Source organism: Staurois parvus, unplaced genomic scaffold (genome assembly GCF_062004578.1).
Source record: "Staurois parvus isolate SC_StPar_1 unplaced genomic scaffold, SC_StPar_1.0 ptg000353l, whole genome shotgun sequence".
In the NCBI taxonomy this organism is placed as follows: domain Eukaryota; kingdom Metazoa; phylum Chordata; class Amphibia; order Anura; family Ranidae; genus Staurois; species Staurois parvus.
The window spans coordinates 1,379,927-1,406,358 of record NW_028318149.1 but is presented as its reverse complement, the minus strand read 5'-3'; the positions used below and the strand labels follow the sequence as shown (position 1 = coordinate 1,406,358).

Here is a 26,432-nt window from a genome sequence, read left to right as displayed (position 1 = left end):
ATTGCGCGGTCATGCAATGCTGCACCTAAACGAAATTTACGTCCTTTTTTCACACAAATAGAGCTTTCTTTCGGTGGTATTTGATCACCTGTGCGCTTTTTATTTTTCACGCTATAAACAAAAAAAGACCAAATATTTTGAAGAAAAACAATATTTTTTTACTTTCAGCTATAAAAAAATATATAGTAAACTCAAAGTTAGTTATAAATTTAGGCCAACATGTATTCTGCTACATGGTTTTGGTAAAAAACAATCCAAATAAGTGTATATTGATTGCTTTGTGTGAAAGTTATAGCGTCTACAAACTATGGTATAGATACTGCCATTTACGACATTTTTTTGCTATACAGCGCTGCGCTAGTTTAACGGACAATTGAGCGGTCATGCAATACGGTACATAAATGAAATTTATGTCCTTTTTTTAACACAAATAGAGCATTCTTTTGGTGGTATTTGATCACCTGTGCACTTTTTATTTTTGGTGCTATAACCAGAAAAAGTTTTGAAGAAAAAAAAAACAAAACTATTTTCTCATTTTGGTCATAAAAATATCTAAAAAAAACTAAAATTTCGTCATAAATTTAGGCCAAAATGTATTCTGCTACATGTTTTTGGTTAAAAAAAATCCCAATAAGTGTATATTGATTGCTTTTTGTGAAAGTTATAGCATCTACAAACTATGGTATAGATAATGGAATTTACATAGCTTTTACTTTCTGACTGCCCATTTCTTGAGGTGCTAAAATACCAGGACAGTACAAACACCCTCAAATGACACCTTTTCAGAAAGTAGACACCCTAAGCTATCTGCTGAGAGGCATATTGAGTCCATGGAAGATTTATTTTTTTCCCACAAGTTTCTGGAAAATGACAAAAACTTTTTTTTTTTACACGAAGTTGTCATTTAAATGATTTATTTCTCGCACAAGCCATGGATATATGTGGAATTACACCCCAAAATACATTCTGCTACTTCTACTGAGTGTGGGGATACCACATGCGTGAGACTTTTTGGGAGCCTAGCCACATACAGGAGCCTGAAATCCAATGACCACTTTGAAAGCCTGAAGGTGCTTAACTTCCTCATTACACTTCCTCACTACCTATCACAGTTTCGAAGGCCCTGACATGCTAGGATAGCCCCCCCCCCCCCCAAATGACCCCTTTCTGGAAAGTAGACACCCCAAGGAATTTAAAAAGAGGCATGGTGAGTATTTTGCAGATCTCATTTTTTCTCACAAGGTTTTGAAATATAAAAAAAATAGAAAAAATGTTTTTGGTTTTTTTTTCATTTCCCAAAAACTTGTGGCAACAAATGAGATCTGCAAAATACTTACCGTGCTTTTTATCAAATTCCTTGGGCGTCTATTTTCCAAAAAGGGGTAATATGGGGGGGGGGGGGGGTTAGGTGCTATCCTGGCATTTCAGGGCCTCCGAAACTGTGATAGGTAGTCTGGAAGTATAATGAGGAAATAAAGCCCTTTAAAAGCCTGAAGGTGCTTATTGGATTTTGGGGTCCTGTACTTGGCTAGACTGCCAAAAAGTCTCTCACATGTGGTACCCCCATACTTGGGAGAAGTAACAAAATGTATTTTGGGGAGTAATTCCACATATAACCATGGCATGTGTGAGCAGTAAATTATTTAAGTGACAATTTTGTGTAAAAAAAAAAAAAATATATATATATATTTTTGTCATTTTCCAAAAACTTGTAAAAAAAATAAATTCTTCTATTGATTCAACATTCCTCTCAGCAGATAGTTGACTACTTTCCGAAAAAGGGGTCATTTTGGGGGGAGGGGCGATTTATGCCCAGCATTAGAAGTTTATGCCACACATCATTCACTTTTCTAACCACCTGAAGACCAAGCCCTTTTTGTTCACATGAAAAAAATCAGTATTTTTTGCTAGGAAATTAATTTAAACCCCCGAACATTATATATTTTTTTTAAGCAGACACCCTAGTGAATAAAATGGTGGGTACTACAATTTTTTTATGGCACATAGTAGTCGCGCAGCGATTTTTCAAAAGCAATTTTTAAAAAAAAAATACACTTTTTTTACTTTTAATGCAAAAAAACACAATATATTGGCCAATTGTTTGGTAAAATATAAAAGATAACTTGCCCTTGATCTGACGTTCACGGCAATACCTCACATGCATGGTGCAACCGCTGTTTACATAACGGCACAGGGTCAAGGCTTGTGCACACAGGTGTGCGCGCATGTGAGGGGCAATTTTTTTTTCGTTTTTATTATTTTTACATTGTACCTTTCATTTTTTATTTTGTATTATCACTTTTAATGCTATAACAGGGAATGCAAATAACCCCTATAACTTCAATGGGCATTGTCATATTCTTTTTTGAGAAATCTGGGGTCTATCAGACTCTAGATATCTCCTCTGCCTTTACATTATCTAATCAAACCAAAATCGGTGTGATCAGATGCTTTCCCAATTTACAAATGGCGCTGTTTATATCCTGCAAAACTGAAGTGATGAAATGCTTGTAGCTTCCGAATTCTTAGACTATAGAGATGATTGGCACCATTCTGGTCTCCAATCAGCTCTATGGTCAGCTGGCAGAAACACCGGCTGCATTCTCAGGTTCCTCCTGATGGCACGGGACTGCCCAAGAAGGCCGTGGAAGGCAGCGGGGGAGGGGGGACATCATCTCCCACTGCTTGTAAAAGCAATCTTGCAGCTAATTAGCCCTGCATCCACCCACTTCTAATGGTGGGCACACATTAGGTCACACTTTGCCACAAGTGCCAGTTCCAAGATTGAATAAATGTCTAAATAGTGGCACGCTTGAATAAAAATTGTCCACGTATAAGTGGTACCCCATATGGAGAAAGGATGACACCAAGTCCCAAACTATCTTGTCACTGCTCCCCATGTAGTCTGGGCATCCGGGCGGGCTCCACGTGACTATCTTTTCCCTCGTAAATCCGAAACTTATAAGTATAGCCTGTTGTCTTCTCACAGGTCTTCTACATCTTGACCCCATATCTGGCACGCTTGCTGGGGAGAAATTGTTTGAATGCAAGGCGGCCAGAAAAATTAATAAGGGACTCCTCAACACAGATGTTTTGCTGGGGAGTATAGACATCTGCAAATTTTAGGTTAAGGTGATTTGCGAGGGGCTGAATTTTGTGGAGCCGGTCAAATTCAGGGTTACCCCAAGGATGACAGAGTGTATTGTCGCTGAAATGCATAAAACACATTATACTCTCATATCTATGCCTGGCCATGGCAGCAGAGAACACGGCATATGATGAATCGGGTCTGCGGACCAATACAACCGCAACTGATTTCTTTTAGTAATGCCCATGTTGAGGGTTAGGCCCCAAAAAAATGTAAATTTGAAAACCGTAATGAGTTTCCATGCGAATGGTCTGGCAAAGTTTGAATTTGGGTTGGCGGCAATAAATTGTTGTGCATATAAACTGCTTTGATCCACAATCAACACATACAGATATTCCGTGAAAAACAGCTCCAAAAATCAAGGAGGTATGTAAAAGACCAGGATGTACTAGACCGCTGGTACTCGCCAGCTCACCAAAAGGTAGAGCGGCACTAGTACTGGCACTCTGCTGCATATGAGAGTCATCAAAATTTACCAGCAAGTGCTAACAGAGATCAGGCCTGATTCTGCGAACACTGCGGTTTTGTGTGCAATGTATCAAGTGACCGTGACCTACTGACACTGCACTTGCTGGGGGAGAAGGGGGGGTAAGCGTAGGGGCTAAACGCAGGTGTTGGCAGGTGCCGGGGCTGATCCTGCTAACGCTGCGTTTTTGGGGATGCTATACTAATGTGAACGCTGGTATAGTGCTGACCTGATCAAAGATATTGACCCATTGAGACACTATACTAGCAATGGAGGTTTATTGTACATGAGCGTGCTCCTGGCAATCAAGGGGTTAAATGTGATGACTGGTGTACTGACGGGCAATCTGACGCTATCTGGGAGGGGTGTGAAAACCACGGGAGCGCAATTCACACACACATACACATATATATATATATATATATATATATATATATATATATATATATATAATGTGTGTGATTTTGCGTACCCATGCCGCCCTGTAGCAGTATTTCTGCTGTAGGGTGGTCAGGAAGCGGTTACAGAAGAGGTTTGTGTCACGGTGCTGCGTTACTTTAACTGGCAATTGCGCGGTCATGCAACACTGCACCCAAATTAAATTTAAATCCTTTTTTCCCCACAAATTGAGCTTTCTTTCGGTGGTATTTGATCGCCTGTGCGGTTTTAATTTTTTGCGCTATAAAAAAAAAGGCTGACAATTTTGAGGAAAAAAAACAATATTTTGGACTTTTTGCTATAAAACATGTCCAGTAAAAAAATCTAATTTTGTCACAAATTTCATCCAAAATGCATTCTGCGACATGTCTCTGCTAAAAAAAAATCCCAATACGTGTAAATTAATTCGTTTACATGAAAGTTATAGCGTTTACAAATGGCGGGAAAGATACTGGGATTTTTAATTTTTTTTTTTTATACTAATAATGGCGGCGATCAGCGATTTATGGTGGCGATCAGTGACTTATGGCAGGATTGCGGGACTGCGGCGGACATTTTGACACTGGGGGGGAACTGTTTTGGGGTCACTGACATCCCCAATGACACCAATACAGTGATCAGTGGAAAAAAAAACCACTGACACTGTACTAATGGCACTGGGGAGGAAGGGGTTAACATTTTTAGGGTTAACTCTGTGAGGGGAGTGTTTTACTAGGGGGCGGGGTGTGTGCTGGACGGGGGGGCAGGCTGATCGGGAGAGATAAACTCTTCTCTCCCTCTTCAGCTTGTCAGGAGCTGACAGGCAACTGACAGAGAGCAGGGCTGTGTGTAAACAATGCAGCCCTGCTCTCTGTCAGCGATTACCGCTAATCGCAGGGAAACTGCCGGTAATGACTGGCCGTGACCCGGCGGCTTAGACCTGTGGGACAGGTAGGGCGGGTGCACGCCTCGCGCGCGCCCCCTACCTGTTTTGCAAAACCACATTTTAAAACGTGGTTTTGCGCAGCCCTGCAAACGTTTTCATGCAGTGGCTGGGGCTCAAGCAGTTAACTGCAGATGAGAAATCTCTGCAAGCACTGATTTATGTGTATATATCATACTGTGGCTGTCAGAATAAACAGCTCAGTTCTGCAGCTGATTAGTTTTCTTGTAAAGCAAACCACAACGGTTAACAACACACAGTAACACAATATAACATTAACTCAATAATTACTTTTTTAAAAAACATTTTTGTAACTTAACTATAACGTTAAACTTTCCAGGCTGTGATTTTAGGGTCTCTCAAAATGCAATAGCCAGTTTCCTTACTACCTAACATCTTTCAAGACCCTATGTGAATTGTGTACCGTAGACTGTACCGTGCTGTACCCTATACTAATACTCCATTAGTGTGTGATAGCAATAGAAGTAGTACTTGAGGCAGAGACCAGGTTGGCCAGGACAGGAAGGACAAAAATGCGTTGCATCCAATTCTGTGTATGCTACAGACTGAACAACTTTTTTCGGGTGAAAGTTCAGTACTCGGCAGTGCTTTGTATTAAACCATTTCTGGGTGCTTTTTTGACGTGCTTTAGGTCATTGTCCTGCTGTGTAAAACCCATGACCTCTGACGGAGACCCAGCTTTCTAACACTGGGCCCCACATTGCACCCCATTCTTTGGTAGTCTTCAGATTTCATAATGCGTTGGTCAAGACATCCTGTACCTGAAGCAGTTAAGCAACCCCAAAACATCAGTAAACCTCTTCCATGTTAGACTGTAGGGACTGTATTATTTTCTTTAACCACTAGCCTACAGTGCACTGATACCCCCTTCCTGCCCAGGCCAATTTCCAGCTTTCAACGCTGTCACACTTTGAATGACAATTGCACGGTCATACAGCACTGTACCCATATTACATTTTTATCATTTTTTTTAGACAGAGCTCTCTTTTGGTGGTATTTAATCACCCTTGGGATTTTTATTTTTTCTTAAACCAAAAAGCACTGATAATTTTGGGGGAAAAAAAAAGTTTTTTTCTTAGTTTTTGTTATACAATTTTGTAAATAAGTGATTTTTCTCCTTCACTGATGTGCGCTAATGAGGCTGCAGTGATGGGCACTGATAGGCTGCACTGATGGGCACTGATGCGCACTGATAGGCGACACTGACTGGCACTGATAGGCGGCACTGATTGGCAGCACTGATAGGTGGCACTGACTGGCACAGATGGGTGACATTGAAAGGCAGCTCAGATGGGCACTGATATGTGGCATTGATGTGCACTGGTATGCACTGATATGTGGCATTGATGTGGTACTGAGGGGCACGTGGCACTGATGGGCACTGGCACGTGGCACTGATGGGCACTGACAGGTGGCACTTCTGGGGCCACACTGATCATCAGGGCACACTGATCAGTGCCCTGATGATCAGTGTACATGTCCCCTCCGCGGAAAGCCGATTACCAGCTCTCCTCTTGAGCTGTCAGCGTGACAGCTCGAGAGGAGAAAAATGCCGATAACCAGCATTTCCATGTTTACATGTGATCAGCTGTGATTGGACACAGCTGATCACATGGCCGAGCCGACATCTTTGGCTCTTTCCGTGATCCGCTGTGTCCGAGGGACACAGCGCACCGGCGATCGCTGCGCTGCGTGCTCCCTGAGCCACGCATGCGCAGTGAGTCTGGTAGGATGTCATATGACGTCCGATCAGAACAAGAGAACCACCTTGCGCCTGTCATTCTACTATAGGGCGGGCGGAAGGTGGTTAAAGGCCTCATTGCTTTTCTTGAAAACCATAGAATGATGGGCTTTACCAAAAAGCTGTAATTTTGTTTTGTCTGTCCACAGCACATTCTCCCAAAAGGATTTTGACTTCCTAAAGTAAGTTTTGGCAAACTCCATTCTGACTTTTTTTATGTTTGTGTGTCAGTAGGGTCCTCCTGGGTCTTCTACTATAGCGTCCCTTTTCATTCAGATGGTGATTTATAGTGCGAGTGGACACAGCTGTACGCTGTCAGAGCCTGAAGGTCAGTTTGAATTTGTCTGGAAGTTGATCAATGTTCTTTATCCACCATTCAAACAATCCATCATTGCAATCTTTGATCAATTTTTCTTTCTGTAAACTTATTGACAATGTTGTGCACAGTGGACACAAGAACATTAAGATCTCTGGAGATGGACTTGTAACCTTGAGATTGTCCATCCTTTTCCACAATTTTTGTTCTCAAATCCTCAGACAATTCTTTGCTGTTCTTTCTCTTCTCCATGCTCCATATGGCGCACACAAGCACACAACAGAAAGGTTGAGTACATTTTTTTGCCGTTTTAACTGGTTGCTGGTGTTTTCTGTATTGTCAGCACCTGTTAATTGATATTGATGACTTTAATTACAAATTACAGGAGCATCACAAACTTGGAATGCAATTATTTATTACAATTTTGAGACAATCCCAATAATTTTGTCCCGTCCGTTTTTGGAGTTTTGCGTGGAATGTGTCATATTTGGAATTTTGATTCTCCACTTTCTTTTTGGTGTAATACCAATATAAAAAAGGAATAAACATGAGAACTCTTAAACATTTGTAATTGGAACAATTTTCTGGGCGAAGTGGTACATCATCTGACAGAAATGCAGGGGTGCCAATATTTTTGGCCATGACTGTATTTACTCAAAGTACTCCTATTCCCCCAATTGCCTTTTCTAGGGGTGACTACATTGAATTCAGCTAATCTTTTCTCATAGCCAATGTCCTCCCTTATTAATATAGTTTCCCTTGTTTATACTCTCTATTTCTGCAACATTCTTTTGGATTAAGTGCCTAAACAGAACTGCATATTTAGGATGAGATTCTGCTATACCTATATTATTATTATTATTATATTAATACGATGTTGCTGTTAGTCCACCGAGATTGTTTGGTGGAATTATATTTTTAGTCTCCAAGTGCATAACTTTACAGTTATTAACAGTAACATTAAACCTCATTTGCCACATCTGTGCCAAATAAACCGTGCATGCAGTTCTATTTGTAGTTTAGAGACATCTTATAATGACTTTAATTCACAACATAGCTTTATATTCACTGCTAATGCAGATTTTTTTTTTTTTTATCCTGGTCTTGTTTACATACATGTTTGTGATTGGTTTAAAATGGTTATACCGGGGTTATGGCTGCAGCTGTAAACCATAATTTCAGGTTTTTTTTTTTCAGCTGACGATTTTTATTCATCTAAAAGCAATCCTAGCAGCTGATTAGACACTGGACTGCTTTTACATCGGTGTTTCTTTGGGCTCTCTCGTGCGATCGAGGAGCCTGGTATCTGATCCAGCGGTGCAGCCAGGTTATCACGCATGCATATGTAAACAGTGTTCCCACCACACATTTGAGGTACCACCGCGAATGTAATAGTGAGGGCAGTAATTTTTGCGTTGGAACTCCGCTAACTCTAAGCTGATAACCTATAAAAAATTGTAAAGCACTGCCTATTTTTTAAGTTTGTAGTTTGTTGCCATTCTGAGAGTGCGCAGTTTAAAAGTGCGACATGTTTGGTATCTATTTACAAGGAGTTACATAATTTTTTTTTTATATTTTACCAAAAATTGGGTTATATATACTATAGACTTTGAAGGAAACCCATACTGAGAGAAATACGAAGATAGCCATTTATGATCACCGCCTAAGAATACTAGTTGCCTAGCTGTCACTGATTTTGTTACTTTCTCAGTCATTGTCCAATAAATAGCAAGTATTCAGATTAGAAAGTCAGAACTGCAGCTCTGCAGTCAAGGCTATTGACTCAGATTATCATAGCCACAGTTTCAACACGACAGCCTTGCAAGATAGCACTTTCAGGAGAGAGCAACAATGGAAAACTTTATATTTACCATTAGTCATCTGTGGGGAGCCATATCAGACTTTTTTTGTCCACACATACTACAACCACAATCATGTGTATAAGGTCCAACCTACCACTTCATGTTTGACAAACTTGACGTGCCATAAATCCATTCTGCCTATTGCTTATATTTTGACAATTCCATTATTCTATTGCACTTTAGCAAACCCTCAAACAACCTTTCTCATATAAGAGGTTTGATCGAAGTCCATCATAATAGTCTGTAATAATTTGAAGCAATGGCAAACAGTACTTAGTTCATTGGACATTTGTGGGTATAAGCAGTATGTTTCATGTGTTTTACTCACCTTTATTTTGTTGTCAACAATATTGTTGGTTTTGGTATACTACAGAATACAGTATGCAACTGTATGTTGAGCAAAATTGACAAGTTTTCTTTTGTTATGGTGTTGTTATGGTGTTGAGTCTAAATTTAGCCACAAACATAATTTTTGGCAACAAAGCAGCTTGCCATGAACATTGTTTTTTTTATACACTTTGTGGGAGGGTACAATGTAGATTGTGTTGTTCAGTTTTGAAATTGCTAGAAAAATGCTATCTGTGTGTCTAGGGAATTTTGAATGGAGTTAGTGTGAAATGGTAAAAAAAACCACTGCCAGGTGGTTATTTTTGCCATTTGTCCATTAGGGAGATTTGTCTTTATTTTTGTAGATACAACTGGAAGTGAGTGGAAATTTGTCAACAGTGTGAGAAATCCCTTTTTAGACATTTGTCAATGAACAATTTTCCAAACGGGAAGATTTCCCCACTCTTCCTGTTCTAGTGACATCTCAGTATTTTTAATCTTCCCTAACTTGTAGTCTCTGTCAAGTGGGTAGATTCATGCTTTCCGTTTGTACTTTGTACCACTGTCAGGTACAGCAATAATAAGATATATAAGGTGTTCTAACCCCTTCTACACTCCATGAAACTTTGTATCTTATTTTTTTCCTGCAGGAGCCTGGAAAGCATTGCACCCAAGATCAGTAGATCACAAGTATTCAATGCTTATCAATGGTCTAGGGTAGTCAATGGTGTACCCCAAGATTCAGTGTTGGGACCCTTACTTTTTAATATATTTATAAACAATAAAGGGTCTGGGATTAAAAATCCCATTTCAGTCTTTGCAGATGACACCAAGTTGTGCAGTGTCATAATGTCCTTACAGGATGTATTTAATTTACAAGCCGACCTCAATGCACTGTTTAATTGGGCAACTATGTGGCAAATGAGGTTTAATGTTGATAAATGTAAGGTTATGCACTTGGGGGCTAAGAATATGCATGCATCATACATACTGGGGGGGGTACAACTGGGGGAATCGATGGTGGAGAAGAATTTGGGAGTTCTGGTAGATCACAAGCATAATAATAGCATGCAATGCCAAGCTGCGGTTTCTAAACCGAGCAAAATCCTCTCTTGTATTAAGAGGTATAGACTCCAGAGAGAGAGAGATAATTTCACCCCTGTACAAATCATTAGTATTACCTCATTTGGAATATGCAGTTCAGTTTTGGGCACCAATTCACAAAAAGAACATTGAGGAACTGGAGAAAGTACAGAGAAGTGCAACCAAACTGATAAGAGGCATGGAGGAGCTCAGCTATGAGGAAACATTAGAGGAACTGAATTTATTCTCTCTTGGAAAGAGGAGATTAAGGGGGAATATGATCAACATGTATAAATAAATCAGTGGTTCATATAGTGAACTCGGTGTAGAGCTATTCACTCGGAAAGGTTTCTTCACAGTGAGAGCTGTGAAAATGTAGAATAGACTCCCTCAAGAGTTGGTTCTGGCCAGCTCAGTGGATTGCTTTAGATACACAGAATATCACTGAATACTACCATTTATAGGTAAAGTTGATCCAGGGAATATCTGAGTGCCTCTCGGGGGATGAGGAAGGAATTTTTTTCCCTGCAGGAGCAAATTGGATCATGCTTTGCTGGGTTTTTTTCTACCTTCCTCTGGATCAACTGTGGGTATAGGCTTATAACTTTTTTTTAATGGTTGAACTAGATGGGCTTTTGTCTTTTTCCAGCCAGACTAACTATGTAACAAGTGCAATGGGGGCTCCTGCAGATATGTCCTTTGGCTTTCAGAGTCAGACTTTTGGTTTTAAAGCCAGAAGACTGAGAGTGCTCATCAATGCCTCTGCTGACCATTGAAACAAGTCTTTCTGCCACAGTAGAAGGCAGAACTTGTAGTTTATTCATTCTTAGGAGAACAAAAGCAAAAGTAAGTTTAACAACTCACATTTAGCAAAGTAAAAAGAGGCTCATAGGGATGGACTGCAGGACGTTGGTCGCCATATGTAAGGGCTGCTCTTGGACAGGATCCCGGCCGATCAGTAGGAGGCGCTCGCTGCAAGGAGGAGAAGCGGAGAATCCCTGTCGTCGGCGTCTGACGTCATCGGGATGCGATGCGTTTCTAAGCATGCTTGGGGACTGTTGTGCTCTTTCATCAGGCATGGGTCGAGCATAAGGAGAGGGAGGGGGAAGAGAGCTTTAAATAGGACGACGGAGAGTGACGGACAGGGGCGGGGGCAGGCAGAGGAGAACAGTGTTAAACAGAACAGCAGTACAATGTCGATCTGAGAGTCATAATAATTAAATAAAAAGGTAACAAAATTCATATCCACAGAAACATAAAGATAATAAATAAGAAATCATAAACACAGGAGTATAAAACCGTAGTATGAACTCTGGTGGTAAATCATAAAAGAAATAATAAAGAAGGGGAATGTATGTATATTTAAATGGTATAATAAACCGGAGAGGTGATGAATATGACTAAAGAGGATAAATATATGTCTTTAGGTAGATGTTCAGCAAATTGATAAATGGACATAAATATACATATAGACTAATAATTAATGGATGAACAATGTAAGAAAGATCAAAATTTTAGATAAAGTACTGTAGGATTATGAATGATGGGCTTCTGCGAACAGGTGCGGAGATAGGGTAATGTATATAAAGATATATAAATATGCACAATTGTAAATGGAATGTGCATGTGTGTAAATGCGTCAATGACACCAAAGTCATCTATGTACATATCATCCCCAAAAACTGGGGAATGATGTAGCAAGCAATCAATTAACCAAAGCAAATTTCTCTGGTGTAATAGCTATCTCTGTTAGTACTTTCTAAACTCATGACCACCCACGAGTAGTGGGATGTGGACCACCCCCAAGGCAAGAAGAAGAGATGTAAGCCTGTGAACAAAAATGGTGATAGTTCTGTACCTGGATCAGGCCTTGAATTTCCACTTGCCTGCTCGCCAGTGGCTAGTGGAAATTATGGTGGGGGCGAGTGTCCCCCCCCAGGGCCATCTTGCTGAGCAGGCTCGGAGCTCAGGCCAGATCTGTCATTGGCACTGGGAGCCGTCAGACTGTTCAATAGCTGAGCGCAGTGAAAGCAAAGGAAGGAGTGTGTGCTTTGCTGTCTGCCTCCCCCTAGAGTGCAGTACTTTTTATGGGGGGGGGGGGTGTATGTGTGTGTATCTGTACATGTGTCTGCGTGTATGTACATGTTTGTGTGTATGTATGTACATGTGTCTGTGTGTATGTACGTGTGTCTGTGCATGTGTATTTCTGTGTATGTACATGTATCTGTGTGTATGCGTGTCTGTACGTGCCTGTGTGTGTGTGTGTGTGTGTGTGTACAGGTGTCTCTGTTTGTGTGTTTTGTTGGTGGCGAGTAACTCTTAAGGCCTGGCTAGTAGCTCAGGACTTGAAATTCTAAGCCCTGAGCTGGATAATACCATGGGGTGTGCTGGATAATACCATGGGGTGTTTTAACAAAAAGGACAATTGTTATATTATGGTGGCAATCTCCAACTCCTCGTTGAGCAGCCGGAGACAGAATATCGAGGGTATGCATCCAGAAAATTTCCCCGTGGAAGCGCTCTGCGTCAGGCAGGTCAGTGGGCATGGCCTCAATAATCCAAACCTAAAGTCCAATGGTGGATTTATTGTGGATATCTAGAAAATGTCGGGGTACTCTGTGCTCATCTTTTCCCCCTTCGATTAGGCAACGGTGTCTGGAACAGAGGGTGCAGATAGTGCAACCTACATAAAGGAGGCCACATGAACACCTAAGGCAGTAAACCACAAAACTAGATGAACAGTTGTAGAAGTCCATAAGTTTATAATGATTGCCTTTGTTGTGGAAGCCCTTTTGGCCATGTTGAACAAAGGGACAAGTTTTGCAGCGGACCTTACGGCACTGAAACATGTCTACAATGGGAGTGGAGAATAAAGAAGGTACAGAGGTGGACTGGACAGATTTTAATTTACTGGGGGCTATTTTGTTTTTTGAGGTTGGGGGCTTTTCTATGTAATGGTGGATTTAGGAAGAATAATATCCTTCAGATAAGGGTCTTCCAGAAGGATATTCCATGAAGGATATTCCATATAAATGAAATATTTCTCATTTTCCCGTGTTTTCCTTGGAATCTAGTGGTAAACCTGATTATATGGTCAGAATTATCTGAGGGTCTGGTGGCTTCAGGTTTGCCAGATAAATAGAAGTTGTAGGCTTATTCTATAAGTGCATCGGGATACCCTTTTTCTACAAATGTTTTCTTGAGGGTAAGGCTCAGTTCCCCGTAATCCGTTAGTTTGGTACAATTTTGACGAAGGCGACATAATTGACTTTTAGAGATGTTTTGTATCTAGGTGGGATAATGGCAACTCTGATAATGTGGGAAGGAATTACTTGAGGTCAGTGTGGTATCATTTTTGCAAATGATTTGACTGTTCTCATGACTCATTTCAAAGTCAAGGAAGGCGAGATGGTCGGGATTTTTTTTGTGTGTGAAATGTAGGCCAAATGGATTATTGTTACAATGGGTGACAAAATCATCAATAGGGGACGGTGACCCGTCCCAGATGATGATAATGTCATCTATGAATCTGCCAAAGAATGTAAGATATGCTGCAAATAGGTTATTTTGCTAAATGTACAGATGTTCCCAATAGCCCATGGCTAGGTTGGCATAAGATGGTGCAAAATTAGCGCCCATGGCAGTTCCTTGTTATTGGAGAAATAATTCCCTATCAAAATTGAAATAGTTGTGCGTCATGCAAAAATTGGTGGCCTCAAATATGAAATCAGCTTGTTTGGGATTGATGAGGGGGTCTCCTGATAAGAAGTGTTGTAGAGCCAAGAGTCCCAGGAGATGTGGGATGGATGTGTAGAGTGAACTGACATCCAGGGAGGCCTAACAGTAGGTAGGGTTCCAGTTGTACGGGGTTAGTAGTTGTATGAGGTGGGTACCATCTCTGATACGACTGCAGACCCTGGGCTAGGGGCTGAAAGAAAATCTATGAATTGTGAAAAACCGCTGGTAATACTGTCAATTGAGGCAACTATGGGTCTACCAGGTGGGTTGGTAAGACTTTTGTGTACTTTGGTGAGGTGGTAAAAGTAGGGTGTCTTATAAAATGTTTTATATAGGAAGGAGGCTTCTAGTTTGGTAAGTATTCCCTGGGAGAGTGCTGAATCAACCAGGGATTTGGCTACTGATTGGAACTCAGGTAAGGGATCTTTTTTGAGCTTAGTTTAAGTAACGGGATCTGAGAGTAGTCTGGTAGCCTTGGTTGTGTAATCCATTCTATCTTGAAGGACTATACCTCCTCCCTTATCTGCAGGTTTGATAATAGATGTTGGTATTGTCCATGAGGTTTTTTAGGGCTATTTTGTCAGAGGGTTTTAGGTTATCAGGTGGAGAAGTTTTTGTATTGCATAGTGTAAGTAAATCCGAGTAATTGACTTTATAAAATGTCTCAACAAAGGGACCCTTGGCATGGGAGGGAAAGAAGTAGACATGGGTCTAAAAGTAGTGTGTTTGATGGGTGGGGAAGTGGCTAGATGTTTGGTCAGTAGATAAAGTTCAAAATCTTATTATCATGGAGTTGTTGAAGTATTGAGAGGATATCTTGATCAAAACAGGAGCATAGGTCCCAGATGGAGTGGGGTCAAGTTTAAGAGACTGTACATGGTAATACCTTTTTTATGGTAAGTTGTCTGATAAATTTATTGAGTTCTTTAAATATTGCGAAAGAGTTAGGGCTAATGGTGGGAGCAAAATTGAGTCCAAGTTTGAGGAGGGAAACTTCATCTGGCAGAAGGTTATGAGAAGATAGATTAAAGATTTTTATAGTCTGCGTATTTTCTGCAGACATCCTGGCTTGTTTTCGTCGTCCTCTGCATCCTCTTTTATGAATTTTATTTTTAGGTTGCTGTTTGGAGGGGGACTTTGATATAAAAAAGGTTGAGGGGTAGAGATGAAAGCAGTCTCAATACTCGATGGAGATTTAGTGGTAGATGGACCAGTGATCTCATTAGGATGGGTAAATGATTCAGGTGGATTGTGCGAAGAATCATTAATGTTATGAGAATCTGGGATTTGTGGGGAATTGCTGTAATTTTTAGGGGGGGGGGAAATAACAATTGTTAGACGGACAATTGGCTGAAATAGATGTAGATCATTCCACAGCTATAGAGAGGGGATGGATGTTGGAAATTGGTTCCTCTACAATGTTTCTGTGGATATGAATTTTGTTACCATCTTATTTAATTATTGTGACGTTCAGATCGACATTGTACTGCTGTTCCATTTTACATTGTTCTCCTCTGCCTTCCCCCGCCCCTGGTCCTGACCATCACTCTTCGTCATCCTATTTAAGTCTCTCTTCCCCCTCCTTCTCCTTATGCTCGACCCGTGCCAGATGAAATAGCACATCAGTCCCCATTGGTCCCCCACATGCTCAGAAACGCTTTGCATCCCGATGACGTCAGATGCCGACACCACTTGCTCCGGACATACCAGGGACCCAGCCTAGCTCTGCCTTCTCTGCTTCTCCTTACAGCAAGCACCTCCTGCTGATCGGCTGGGATCCTGTCCAAGAGCAGCCCTTACATTTGGTGACTGACATCCTGCACTCCATCCCTATGAGCCTGTTTTTACTTTGCCAGATGTGAGTTGTTAAACTTACTTTTTAACAAACTGTAAAAAAGTCTACACTTAGAGGCGCTGCGTCTTTTGCTTTTGTTCTCCTACTCCAGAGTTCTGCTACACTCTACCACAACTTGCCCTAGTGTCTACTGGACTACTCCTTGTCTGACCTGGAATATATCTATTATTACACTACATGGACTGCATCATTTATTTGCCTGTTATTCCTTTTGCACTATTCATTCATAGGAACCTGTGAATGATGTGGCTCCTCACTGCCCCGCTGTTTTTGGGAAGTGAGAGTGATTTTGGGGAGAGGAACTGCCTACTGTCACTGGGAGGGGGGATCAAGTGAGAGGAGTCAGGGGATGCAACATGTAACATGTTCCACCCTAATTATGGGTGCAACATGTAACATGTTCCAAAGGTGAACTTATCCTTTTAAGCAATTGTTTTGTTTTTAAATCAAGAGGTTTTATTTGAACCCAAACAAAAGAACATTACAGCAGTTTAGTGCTACAAAGCACCAAAAACAAAGTATAGCTCCTGAACATGCAATCAAGTACAGAGTCTAAGTATTCAAACAATGGCATTGCAACATATACGTACACTGCAAATTATGAGATATTCGCCTTACTATACTCCTACAAAGAAAGTAGTCTTGAACATAAACATCAGCTTGTAGGGCCCCATAGGAGTTGCAGTTGGACCAGCTCCAGAGGACTTAGTCCAGGGGTATTCAGCCAAGGAGACCAAAGCTTCTCAGATTTGCCAGGGCAGCCCCTCATGCTGGTATATATATTTTTCTAATCTCTGAGTAGCCCAGGGAGTGGATCCGTTCCCTTAGGCAGAGAGGAGTTACAGATTACCAGTGGATCAGGAGTAATTTGCGGGCCACAAACATGGCTCTGGAAATGGCATCCCGGACAAACTCTCTAGGTTCTACATCCCCCGATATATTCAACAAACAACTTTTAGGGTCGAGCTTGGAACACCATATTTATGGTTTCTACCACCCCCTTCCAATATAGATGGAGTTTAGGGCAGCGCCAAAGTAGGTGTATAAGATTGCCATGGTCGCACTGGCATTTAGGACAGTGGGGATCTGGCTGAATACCTATTCTATGCAAACACAACAGAGTATAGTGCACTTTTAAGACGCATTAAGAGAGAAAGTAGTAACTGCTTCAAAGGTCTCCTCCCATTGATCACCTGATATGGGGCTCAGATCTCTCTCCCACAGTGCCCAAACCTTTAACAAATACACGCCCGGCTAATAGCCAAAAGGCGGCCGGTAAAATGTACTGGATTTCCGGGTTGGAAGCCAAATGGCGTCCTCCCGCACATGCGCACTTTTCACGCTTGCAGAGTTGCGCAGCGTCGTGATCTGTCACCGGTCGTGTACCTCGGACACGGCTGATGACAGATCTGAGTATCGGCCCCGTTGCCGGTACCATGTGACCTGCTGTGACCAATCACAGCAGGTCACATGACAGTTGTATACAATGGATGGCTTCATTCATGCCATCCATTGTATACTACTGTCTAGCTGTGAATGGTCACAGCTAATCACATGCACATGTCGTGATTAGCTGTGGCCAAATCACAGCTAAGCACGAAAAAAAAAAACCCCTGAATGAATCGATGTCATTCAGGTAAATGCTTGCTTATAGCAAAGTAATTCTTTGCTATAAGCAAATTGTGTAAAAAAACAAATACTGATCACTTCCCCAAAGTAGTACAATGTTACTATGGTAACATTGTACTACTTTGGTCATAGTGAAATATGAAAAAAAAAAATCTTAAAAAAAAGAAAAAAAATGTAATAAAAAATTAAAAATAATAAAAAATTTAAAAATATATATATTTTTTTCATACTGTCACCAGTCAGTGTCCCTGATCACTGCCATGCCAGGTATATGAAGACCCTGTACTGCACTGGTGACAGTATGTAAAAAAAAAAAAATAGTGAAAATAATTTTTTGCATTTTTTCATTTTCTGAAAAATTATGACAAAAAAGTACAACTTCAAAAAACTCGCCATGCCTCTTATGAAGTACGTCGGACTGTCTACTCTGTAAAAAGGGGTCATTTGGGGGATATCTGTACTGTTCTGACATTCTTGGACCTCAAGAAATTAGATTGGCCGTCACTACTTCAGGATTGATCAATAGTCAGATCTATACCATAGTTTGTGAACTCTATAACTTTCCTACAAACTAAAAAATACATCCTAATTTGGGTTATTTTCACCAAAGACCTGTAATAGAACACATCTTGGCCTAAATTTATGAAGAACAATTATTTATTTGCAAACTTTATAACAGAAACAAAGAAAAACGTGGGGGTTTTTTTTTTTCAAAATTTTCGGTCTTTTTTTGATAATTTAGCAAAAAATAAAAACCCCAGTGGTGATTAAATACCACCAAAAGAAAGCTCTAGTTGTGTGAAGAAAAGGATAAAATTTTAGTTTGGGTACAATGTTGTATGACCGCGCAATTGTCATTCAAAGTGTGAGAGCGCTGAAACCTGAAAAATGGCCTGGGCAGGAAGGTGTAAAATTGCCCGATATTCAAATGGTTAAGGGGTACTACTTAAGTCAAAAGTATGGAATAACAATGTAAGCAATATAAATTAATTGGAAGCTGCACTGTTTAACATGAAGTCCTCATGCATACTGGACATTTTTATAACTGCTGTTTTTGGCTTTTGGCATTTTTTCTCTACAGCCAGTAAACTCCCCAGCATGTTATCCTATGTGTCCATGCACACACAGACTGTAATCAACGTTTTTTGGCAGGGGAAAAAAACCCAGAACTAGTAGGCTTCTAGAAGAGATTTTTAGCTGTAAAAATGTTCCTAATGCGGTAAAATGCGGCAAACTGGCATTTTTGGACTTTTTTTGAGCAAAAAAATTTTTTTTTTCTTGTCAAAAAAACTAAAAAATGCAAACTCGAAAAAACATGGCTAAATGCGAATGCAAAAGATCTGAAAGTCACGTTTTTAACGTGACTTTACACAGCTCACGTTACCAGTGTTATTAAAATGCCCAGTGTGCATGGAGCAAAAAGGTGCAATCTAGAAATCGGTGTCTCTGCCTCGCCTGACTTTTAGTGTGGGTCTTGACTATGTTTTCTGTTCTTTTAGGTCGTTCTGCTTTTGAAGTGACCTTCGGGTTGAAGTGTGACGATTTGAAATGCTTGAAGGATGAAGCTCCAGATCTTCACTTTACTTCTTTCTTATAAGCGAGGTTCCAATTTTTTATTTTGAGGAAAGCCAATTCCAGAAGACCATTTCATAATAAGCCATAAATTATATGCACTTCTCTTAGCACTTTTTTTTTGAAAAGACAGATATTTATTTTAGACTAGGTAACGTGCATATTAATGGATAGGCTATAAACATTCCAGAATATGATGTTGTGCTTTAAAGAAAATATATATAATTTAATTATTAAAATGTTTTATCATTGTTCTTGCTAGTTTTTTTTTTTTAGCCCAATATAAACTTTTTGTGTTTTACTTTTGAGTTCATACTTGTCAGGGGTAGTCATTTTTCACTTCTAGTTTTTTGCATTTATGCATCTAACTAAAGAAATAGTTTTATTGTCTGCAATAGCATGAACTGCCATAATACAGTGGAATATAACTTTTCAGTTATAAATAGAATTGTCTACATTGGTTTACTTGTCTGTTCTTTACACTATTAATCTGACATCCAGAACAGTTTCTTGTTGCACATTCCTTATGACCATACCATTGTTTTGCTGTGTGGATATATTCTTCTTTTGTTTATGTGGATGGTTCCAGCTGTTTGGGTCTGGGGCAACGTCTTTTGATTGCTTCAGTTGGAGTCTGCATTCCTTTACAAGTCTATAAGGATGCACAATCTGCTTGAGGCAGATGATAAATGCAGGTTAGAAAGTCTTATATTCTGAACTCAGAATTTCTTAATGTGATATCATAGACGCAAGCCCAAAGCCCTTCAATATAGACCCTTACTCTTGCTCAGTGGTCAGCAAAAATTCCTTCCCCATCCATAGGATATCCTTACTGCCAGCTTCATACCTTTGTGGTAGTGAATAACGTACCATACAGGTGTTTGTGAGCTGTGATGCCAATTATTTTGGATGGTACCCCAACACACAAAAGCAATGCTCCTGCATGCTACTGGCATATTTCCAAAAACTGATATGGTGTATTTTGCACAGGGTGCATTGGCAGCCTATTCAGATTGGGTTACAACCACTGCCAATTCTAGCAAAGTATACTACCAAGCAGGGTAAAATCAGGTTTGCTTACAATCCTATCCTCCCTTTCCCACCCACTGATTCTTCCCCCATACTTACCCTGTTTATCTTTGGAAGCCATTTCAGGTAAAAAAAATAAATGAGTTTTAGTGCAAACACAATATTATACCTAGTTTTTTGTAAAATATAAAAGATTGGGTTGCATTTAGTAAATACAATGGAGAAAATAACGATTTGATCCCCTACAGATTTTGTAAGTTTGCTCACTTACAAAGAAATGAGGGGTCTATAATTTTATCATAGGTGTATTTTAAATGATAGAGACAGAATGTCAACCAAAAATCCAGAAAAAAGACATGATAAAAATGTTATAAATTGAGCTGCAGTTCACGAAGTAAAATAAGTATTTGATCCCCAAGCAAAAGATGACTTGGTACTTGGTGGAGAAACCCTAGTTGGAAAGCACAGAGGTAAGACATTTCTTCTAGTTGGTTACCAGGTTGATACACATCTCAGGAGGCATTTTAGTCCACTCTTCTTTACAGATCTTTTCTAAGTTATTTGGCTGTTGCTTGGCAACTGGAACTTTCAGCTCCCTCCATACATTTTTCTATAGCATTAAGGTCTGGAGACTGGATAGGCCACTCCATGACCTAAATGTGCTTCTTCTTGAGCCACTCCTTTGTAGCCTTGGTGGTATGTTTTGGGTCATTGTCATGCTGGAAGACCCATCCACAACCCATCTTCAGTGTTCTGGCTGAGGGAAGAAGGTTCTTATCCAAGATTTTACAATAAATGGCCCTGCTCATTGACCCCCTCAATGCAGCAAAGTGGGTGTTACCTTTAGCAGGAAAACCAGCCATAAAGCATAATGTTTCCACCTCTGTACTTGACTGTAGGGATAGTGTTCTTAGGGTCATAGTCAGCATTTTTCTTCCTCCAAACAGTAAGTCGAGTCACTCAATTTTCATCTCATCTGACCACAGCACTTTCTCCCAATCCTTCTCTGAATCTTTTTGATGTTCATTGGCAAACTTCAGATGGGCCTGTATATGTGCCTTTTTGAGGAGGGTGATATGGGCGCTGCAGAATCTTGCATGGCAGTGTATTGTGTTACCAATGGTTTGTTTGGTGACTGTGGTCCCAACTGCCTTGAGATCATTCACAAGCCCCTCCCGTGTAGTTCCCTCCCTCACTTTTCTCATGATTACTCTTACCCAATGAGGCGAAATCTTGTATGGCGCTCCAGACCGAGGCCGATTGATAGTGTTTTTGTATTTCTTCCATTTGCGAATAGTCGCTCCAACAGTTGTCTCCTTCTCAGCAAGCTTCTTGCTAATGGTATTGTAGCCCATTCCAGCCTTGTGCAGGTCTACAGTCTTGTTCCTGTCATCCTTTGACAGCTCTTTGGTCTTGCCCATAATGATGGTGAGGTTTGAATGGAAGAAAGAGATTCTGTGGACAGGTGTCTTTTTTATACACATAATAATGAGTTGTTATTAGGAGCACCTTCTTAAATTGACAGGACTAATCTGTGTACCACTTGAGCACATAGCCAGTCTGTGGGAGCCAGACTAATTGGTAGGGGATCAACTACTTACTCACTTAACTGCAACTCCGTTTATAACATTTGTATCGTGTTTTTTCTGGATTTTTGGTTGGTATTCTGTCTTTATCAATTAAAATACATCTATGATAAAGATTATAGACCCCTCATTTCTATGTAATTGGACAAACTTACAGAATCTGCAGAGGATCAAATAATTATTTAACCCACTGTAGAAACCAAACATGTCAAGTCCATTCTACACGCCCAAGAAATTGCAAAAAAAAAAAAACCCAAAAACTTATGGTACCCAAAATCCTCAGGCAGTTCTTTAAAAGCCTTTCCAGGTTCTCAGTTTAGACTAGACTATGAATTGTGGCCCTAGAATTATTATACTCCGACATTTGTGAAGATACCTCACATGTGGAGGGCAATTAATGTTTACTGATATGTGCTCAGTCTGTGCTGTGCCTTTTGGAATTTTGTTTGTTTATTTTACAGTTTTTAATTTTGTTTCTTTTTTGGTACCATAAGCCTCCTATCTGATTAGCATGGGCAGGTGACAGGTACTCTTTATGGAGACATTCTAGGGGGATCTATTTGACACCCATTGTCTGCCTTGCCCTCTAATGCAGCTTTTCAAATGCAGATCAAGTTTGAATAGCTGCATCCTAGGTTACAGTACCTGAGTAATGGCAGCTGTGACTTCTGATGTGATGTAATACACGTCACTTTGGGGTTCATAAGTCACAGAAGGGATAGAGGAACAGATGTTCCCTGAGTTCCTCCTGCTTTCACTAGGAAACTTTCTTATGTTAGAGGGCTCCCCAGATGAACAGTAGAGGCCACTGTGGGTGCTGCTGAGGGGAGGATGGGGGTAGGGTACTCTTTTAGAGCCCAATAGAAGTGATCAGGTGGCTCCAAAGCTTGATCACTTTTATTGGAAAGCCATTCGCCAGCTCTTAAAGCTGCTGTGTGCTATATTAAATCACTTGACTACCATACCATTTATAATAATACCTTGGCAGACAAGTGGTTAAATGCTAGGGATGGTGTTTGCACAAAACACTCAAATAAGCCTACTGTGTTTTTACATCAATGTGATGGCAGACATCAGTCATACAATCATTGACAAGGAGAGAAGCCTGTAAGAGGTGAAGTGAAAAGTATATACATACTTGGATAAATGTGTTGGTACTGTTACAGCTGATTGAAACAAATTCTTCTTGAAAAGTGATTAAATTAAAAGCAATTGTCTCATACACCTGCCTGCAGGGTGGATTTGATTTAAATCAAACTGATTTAAATCACGATTTAAATCACTAGTCAGTAAGGCTTGATTTAAATCATAGTTTTCTACATAGACTAATTCTTGCTGGTATACCTTTAATATGCAAGTAGATGAAGATTTTTAGAATAACTTTTCATATTCGTTTTTTTATCCCCAGTTTAATAGGTTAATCATTCATATTTGGACAACTTTTCTGTTGTACTTAGGAAGGAGAAAAATAATCATTACCTTAACAATTTAAATAGATTTATTCAACTGAAAAAATAACATTACAGCATATGTTATTTGCTTAAACAAACATCGATGTTTGTTAACTAATTTGGCTAAACAAAATCTATATATTTTAAGAAACTTAGACTGTCAGCCCCTTTCTCCTCACACTTAGTTTCACTTTCTTCTTGTGCAGATCTATTCCACTCCAAACAATCAGAAAAATATTGTTTCTATTCTATTCACCGAACTTCTTGAAACTTAGCACTGAAGGGGTTGATTCTGTATTCATAGGTTTGTAGAAGTTAGGATTAAGGTCTTTTTCTTAACTCTGTTCATGTTATAACATTTTTGCTGTGAAGAAGAGGCATGTGATCTCCGCTGACTCAAATTCAGCTTTGAGAAATGCAAAATAAACCAAGCATCTGTGATAATATCTTGCAGGCAGAGAAACTGCCCAATAATCTTACAAAAACCTCTGGAAGAGCATGACATTGTGAATGGATTAATGGAATTTATTTACCAAAAAAATTAAACATATACAGCCTTATTCTACATAATTAAAAAACTAATCTTTATTTCATGATGGAATAACCTTTGGATGGTACTATAGTTTCCTCAAATAGCATTTTATTCAAAAAATTCCGATTAAAATAAAAAAAATCTGATTTAAATTATAAAAATCTCATTTATTTGATTTTTTTAAAAAAAATCATTGATTTTTATCCACCCTGCCTGCCTGTCTTTTGAATGTCAGAGTAAAGCAAAGAAATTGTAAAATAGATAAACTGTTAGCACTTCTATTTCTGACAGCATTCTTAATTTACAGCATTATATTGTTTTTGGGGTACCAATAAATATGTCCATACCATTTTAGAAAGTTTTTTTAGAATAAGCAATAATTTATTTTCATCAATTAACAAAATGGAAAGTACATAACCAGAAGAGAAAAACAAATCAATATTTGATGTGACCATCCTTTGCCTTCAAAACAGTATAACTTTTGCCAGGTACACTTGCACACAGTTCTGGAAGGATCTCTGCAGGTATGTTCCAGACATCTTGGAGAACTAGCCACAGATCTTTTGTGGATGTAGACTGCCTCAAATCCTTCTGTCTCTTCATGTATTCCCAGACAGGCTTGATGATGTTGAGATCAGGGCTCTGTAGGGGAAAAACCATCACTCCTTGTTCTTTACGCTGAAAATAGTTCTTAATTACATTGGTTCTTAAGTTCTTAATTCTTTAGTTCTTAATTCCTCTCTCACTCTAATGAATACCCAAAGCCCAAAAAACATCGGTCTGGGCAAATACTAATACCAGAAGGGTATCAGAGGAATGGTTGTAATTAATCAGACTAGACAACATGGAGGTTTATTTGTTGATTGTATATTTTATATGAATCTACATTCCTCTGATACCCTTCTGGTATTAGTATTTGCCCAGACCGATGTTTTTTGGGCTTTGGGTATTCATTAGAGTGAGAGAGGAATTGCGATGGCCTGGTTTCCCTATTTAAAAATGGCGGCGACGGCCTCATACCATTGAGAGACATCAATATATAAGGAGAGTGGTGTGGGACGTCCGTATCCCTTCAGACGAAGTCCGGAAGTGACGAAACGCGTTAAGGGTGTGACGTAGTGACGCACGCACGCAGACCGGAAGTGTCGCCGCGGCCATTTTGTGGGTTGTCAACACATGGCAAATCGCATTTGTTTGATAGGACTCACATAGGAAGCATGTTGGAAGCCGAAATAATGAAATTTTAATGTAAGTTCTTATTAAATCTTTTTATTATACCCTGAATATGAGCCTTGAGACCCTTCTTGTCTTTTGAGGACCTTGGAATATTTTCATTGGAGCATTTGGAAGATCTCATTTGGATGCTGGTATATGGATACAGAGGGTAATAGTATCTAATACTATTGGTGCTGGTGGAACACAGTGTTGCAGTTTTCACTGAGTGGTCACAGTTCATTCACATGTGCACGGAAGAGATACACATATATAGTGGTTGCACATTTTTGTGTTTTTGTGTTTGCATGGAGAGAATATATTATGTATTAAGGTAATGCACTAGATTTTTGAATTTGTTTTTTTCGAGGTATTACGGGATGGAAGGGAATTTCTTCTGACTGGATGAATTAAATTTGGATATTTGGACAATTTTTGGACACCATTTCTGTTTGACACTATTTTTGGTTATATTGGGACATTTTGGGACACTTTGCATTGGACTTTTTTATTATTTTTTTATTTTTTATTTTTTTATTTTGAATTTTATTATTATATTTAAGTGTTTGGATTTATTTATATTTATTTATTTGGATTTGTTTATATATTTTTCAAAAAGGTTATAATACTGTGTTGCTTTCTGGGGAGAAAGCGTGACTTTTTGAGGGTTTTTGGGGTAGGTGATATACACATATTTAAAATATTGCTTTACACACCAGGGGGTGTTTTAATAATCACAAATAAGGATTTAGAATATTAATTTGGTTTATTTTTATACGGATAAGATTGGGATTTTCACCTAATATGGATGTGTTTAATTTTATTGATAATAGGAAAATTAATTTAGATGAGGTTTTTTCCACCACGGAGTCCACTTTGGACATTAATGTAGAAGTAATGGTGAAGAAAGTAGGGTATGCTATGGAGAAGAAATTACAATTATGGTGGGATATTGTATCCTTTGAGAAGTATATATCAGAAGGTATTATACCTAGGAGATTAAGATGGGATCTTATTCCAAATGATGGATTACATGATGAGGATTCTCTGAGTGAATGGAGGAGTTTTTTCCACACTTGTGAGAATTCATTGTTAAAAATGTTGATAGAAAGGAAAAAAAGGAAATTAAGGACAGTGGAGGTTAAAATAGATGAGATGAAAAAGAAAGTAGAGGAACTAAAGGACAAGAGTGATCTAAATGGATTATTTCAGAAATTACACGAACAACTTAATAAAAAGGATGGAGAAATGAAGAAAAAGAAACATAAGAAATTTGTCAGAGATATAGGTGATTACCAGGCCAATAAAGTGTATAAATGGCAGGAAGTAATTTCAAAAAATTGTCAGTCTGCAGAATCATCTCCAGCCAAATCCACTGATGGAAACCTGGAAGTTATGAGAAATATACCCCAGGAAGAAAAAAAGCAGATGGGAGTTACACTAAATGGAGGGAGGGGGGAGGGGTCTAAACCTAGTGATATTAAAACAAATGTGAGAACCAAGA

At 39.4% G+C, this 26,432-nt stretch overlaps 1 protein-coding gene across 3 annotated transcripts in view; it reads left to right on the top strand.

Annotated features, from left to right (window-relative positions):
* The window catches only part of TBCCD1 (TBCC domain containing 1), a 124,192-nt gene extending 104,619 nt beyond the window's left edge, over window positions 1-19,573 (top strand). For all 3 annotated transcript variants that reach the window (XM_089684711.1, XM_089684709.1, XM_089684708.1), the window contains one exon: window positions 19,046-19,573. In XM_089684711.1, coding sequence (XP_089540837.1) covers window positions 19,046-19,061 — 16 coding nt within the window. In that variant the 3' untranslated portion in view covers window positions 19,062-19,573. The remainder of the gene's footprint in view (window positions 1-19,045) is intronic.
* Window positions 19,574-26,432: the final 6,859 nt, after the last annotated feature.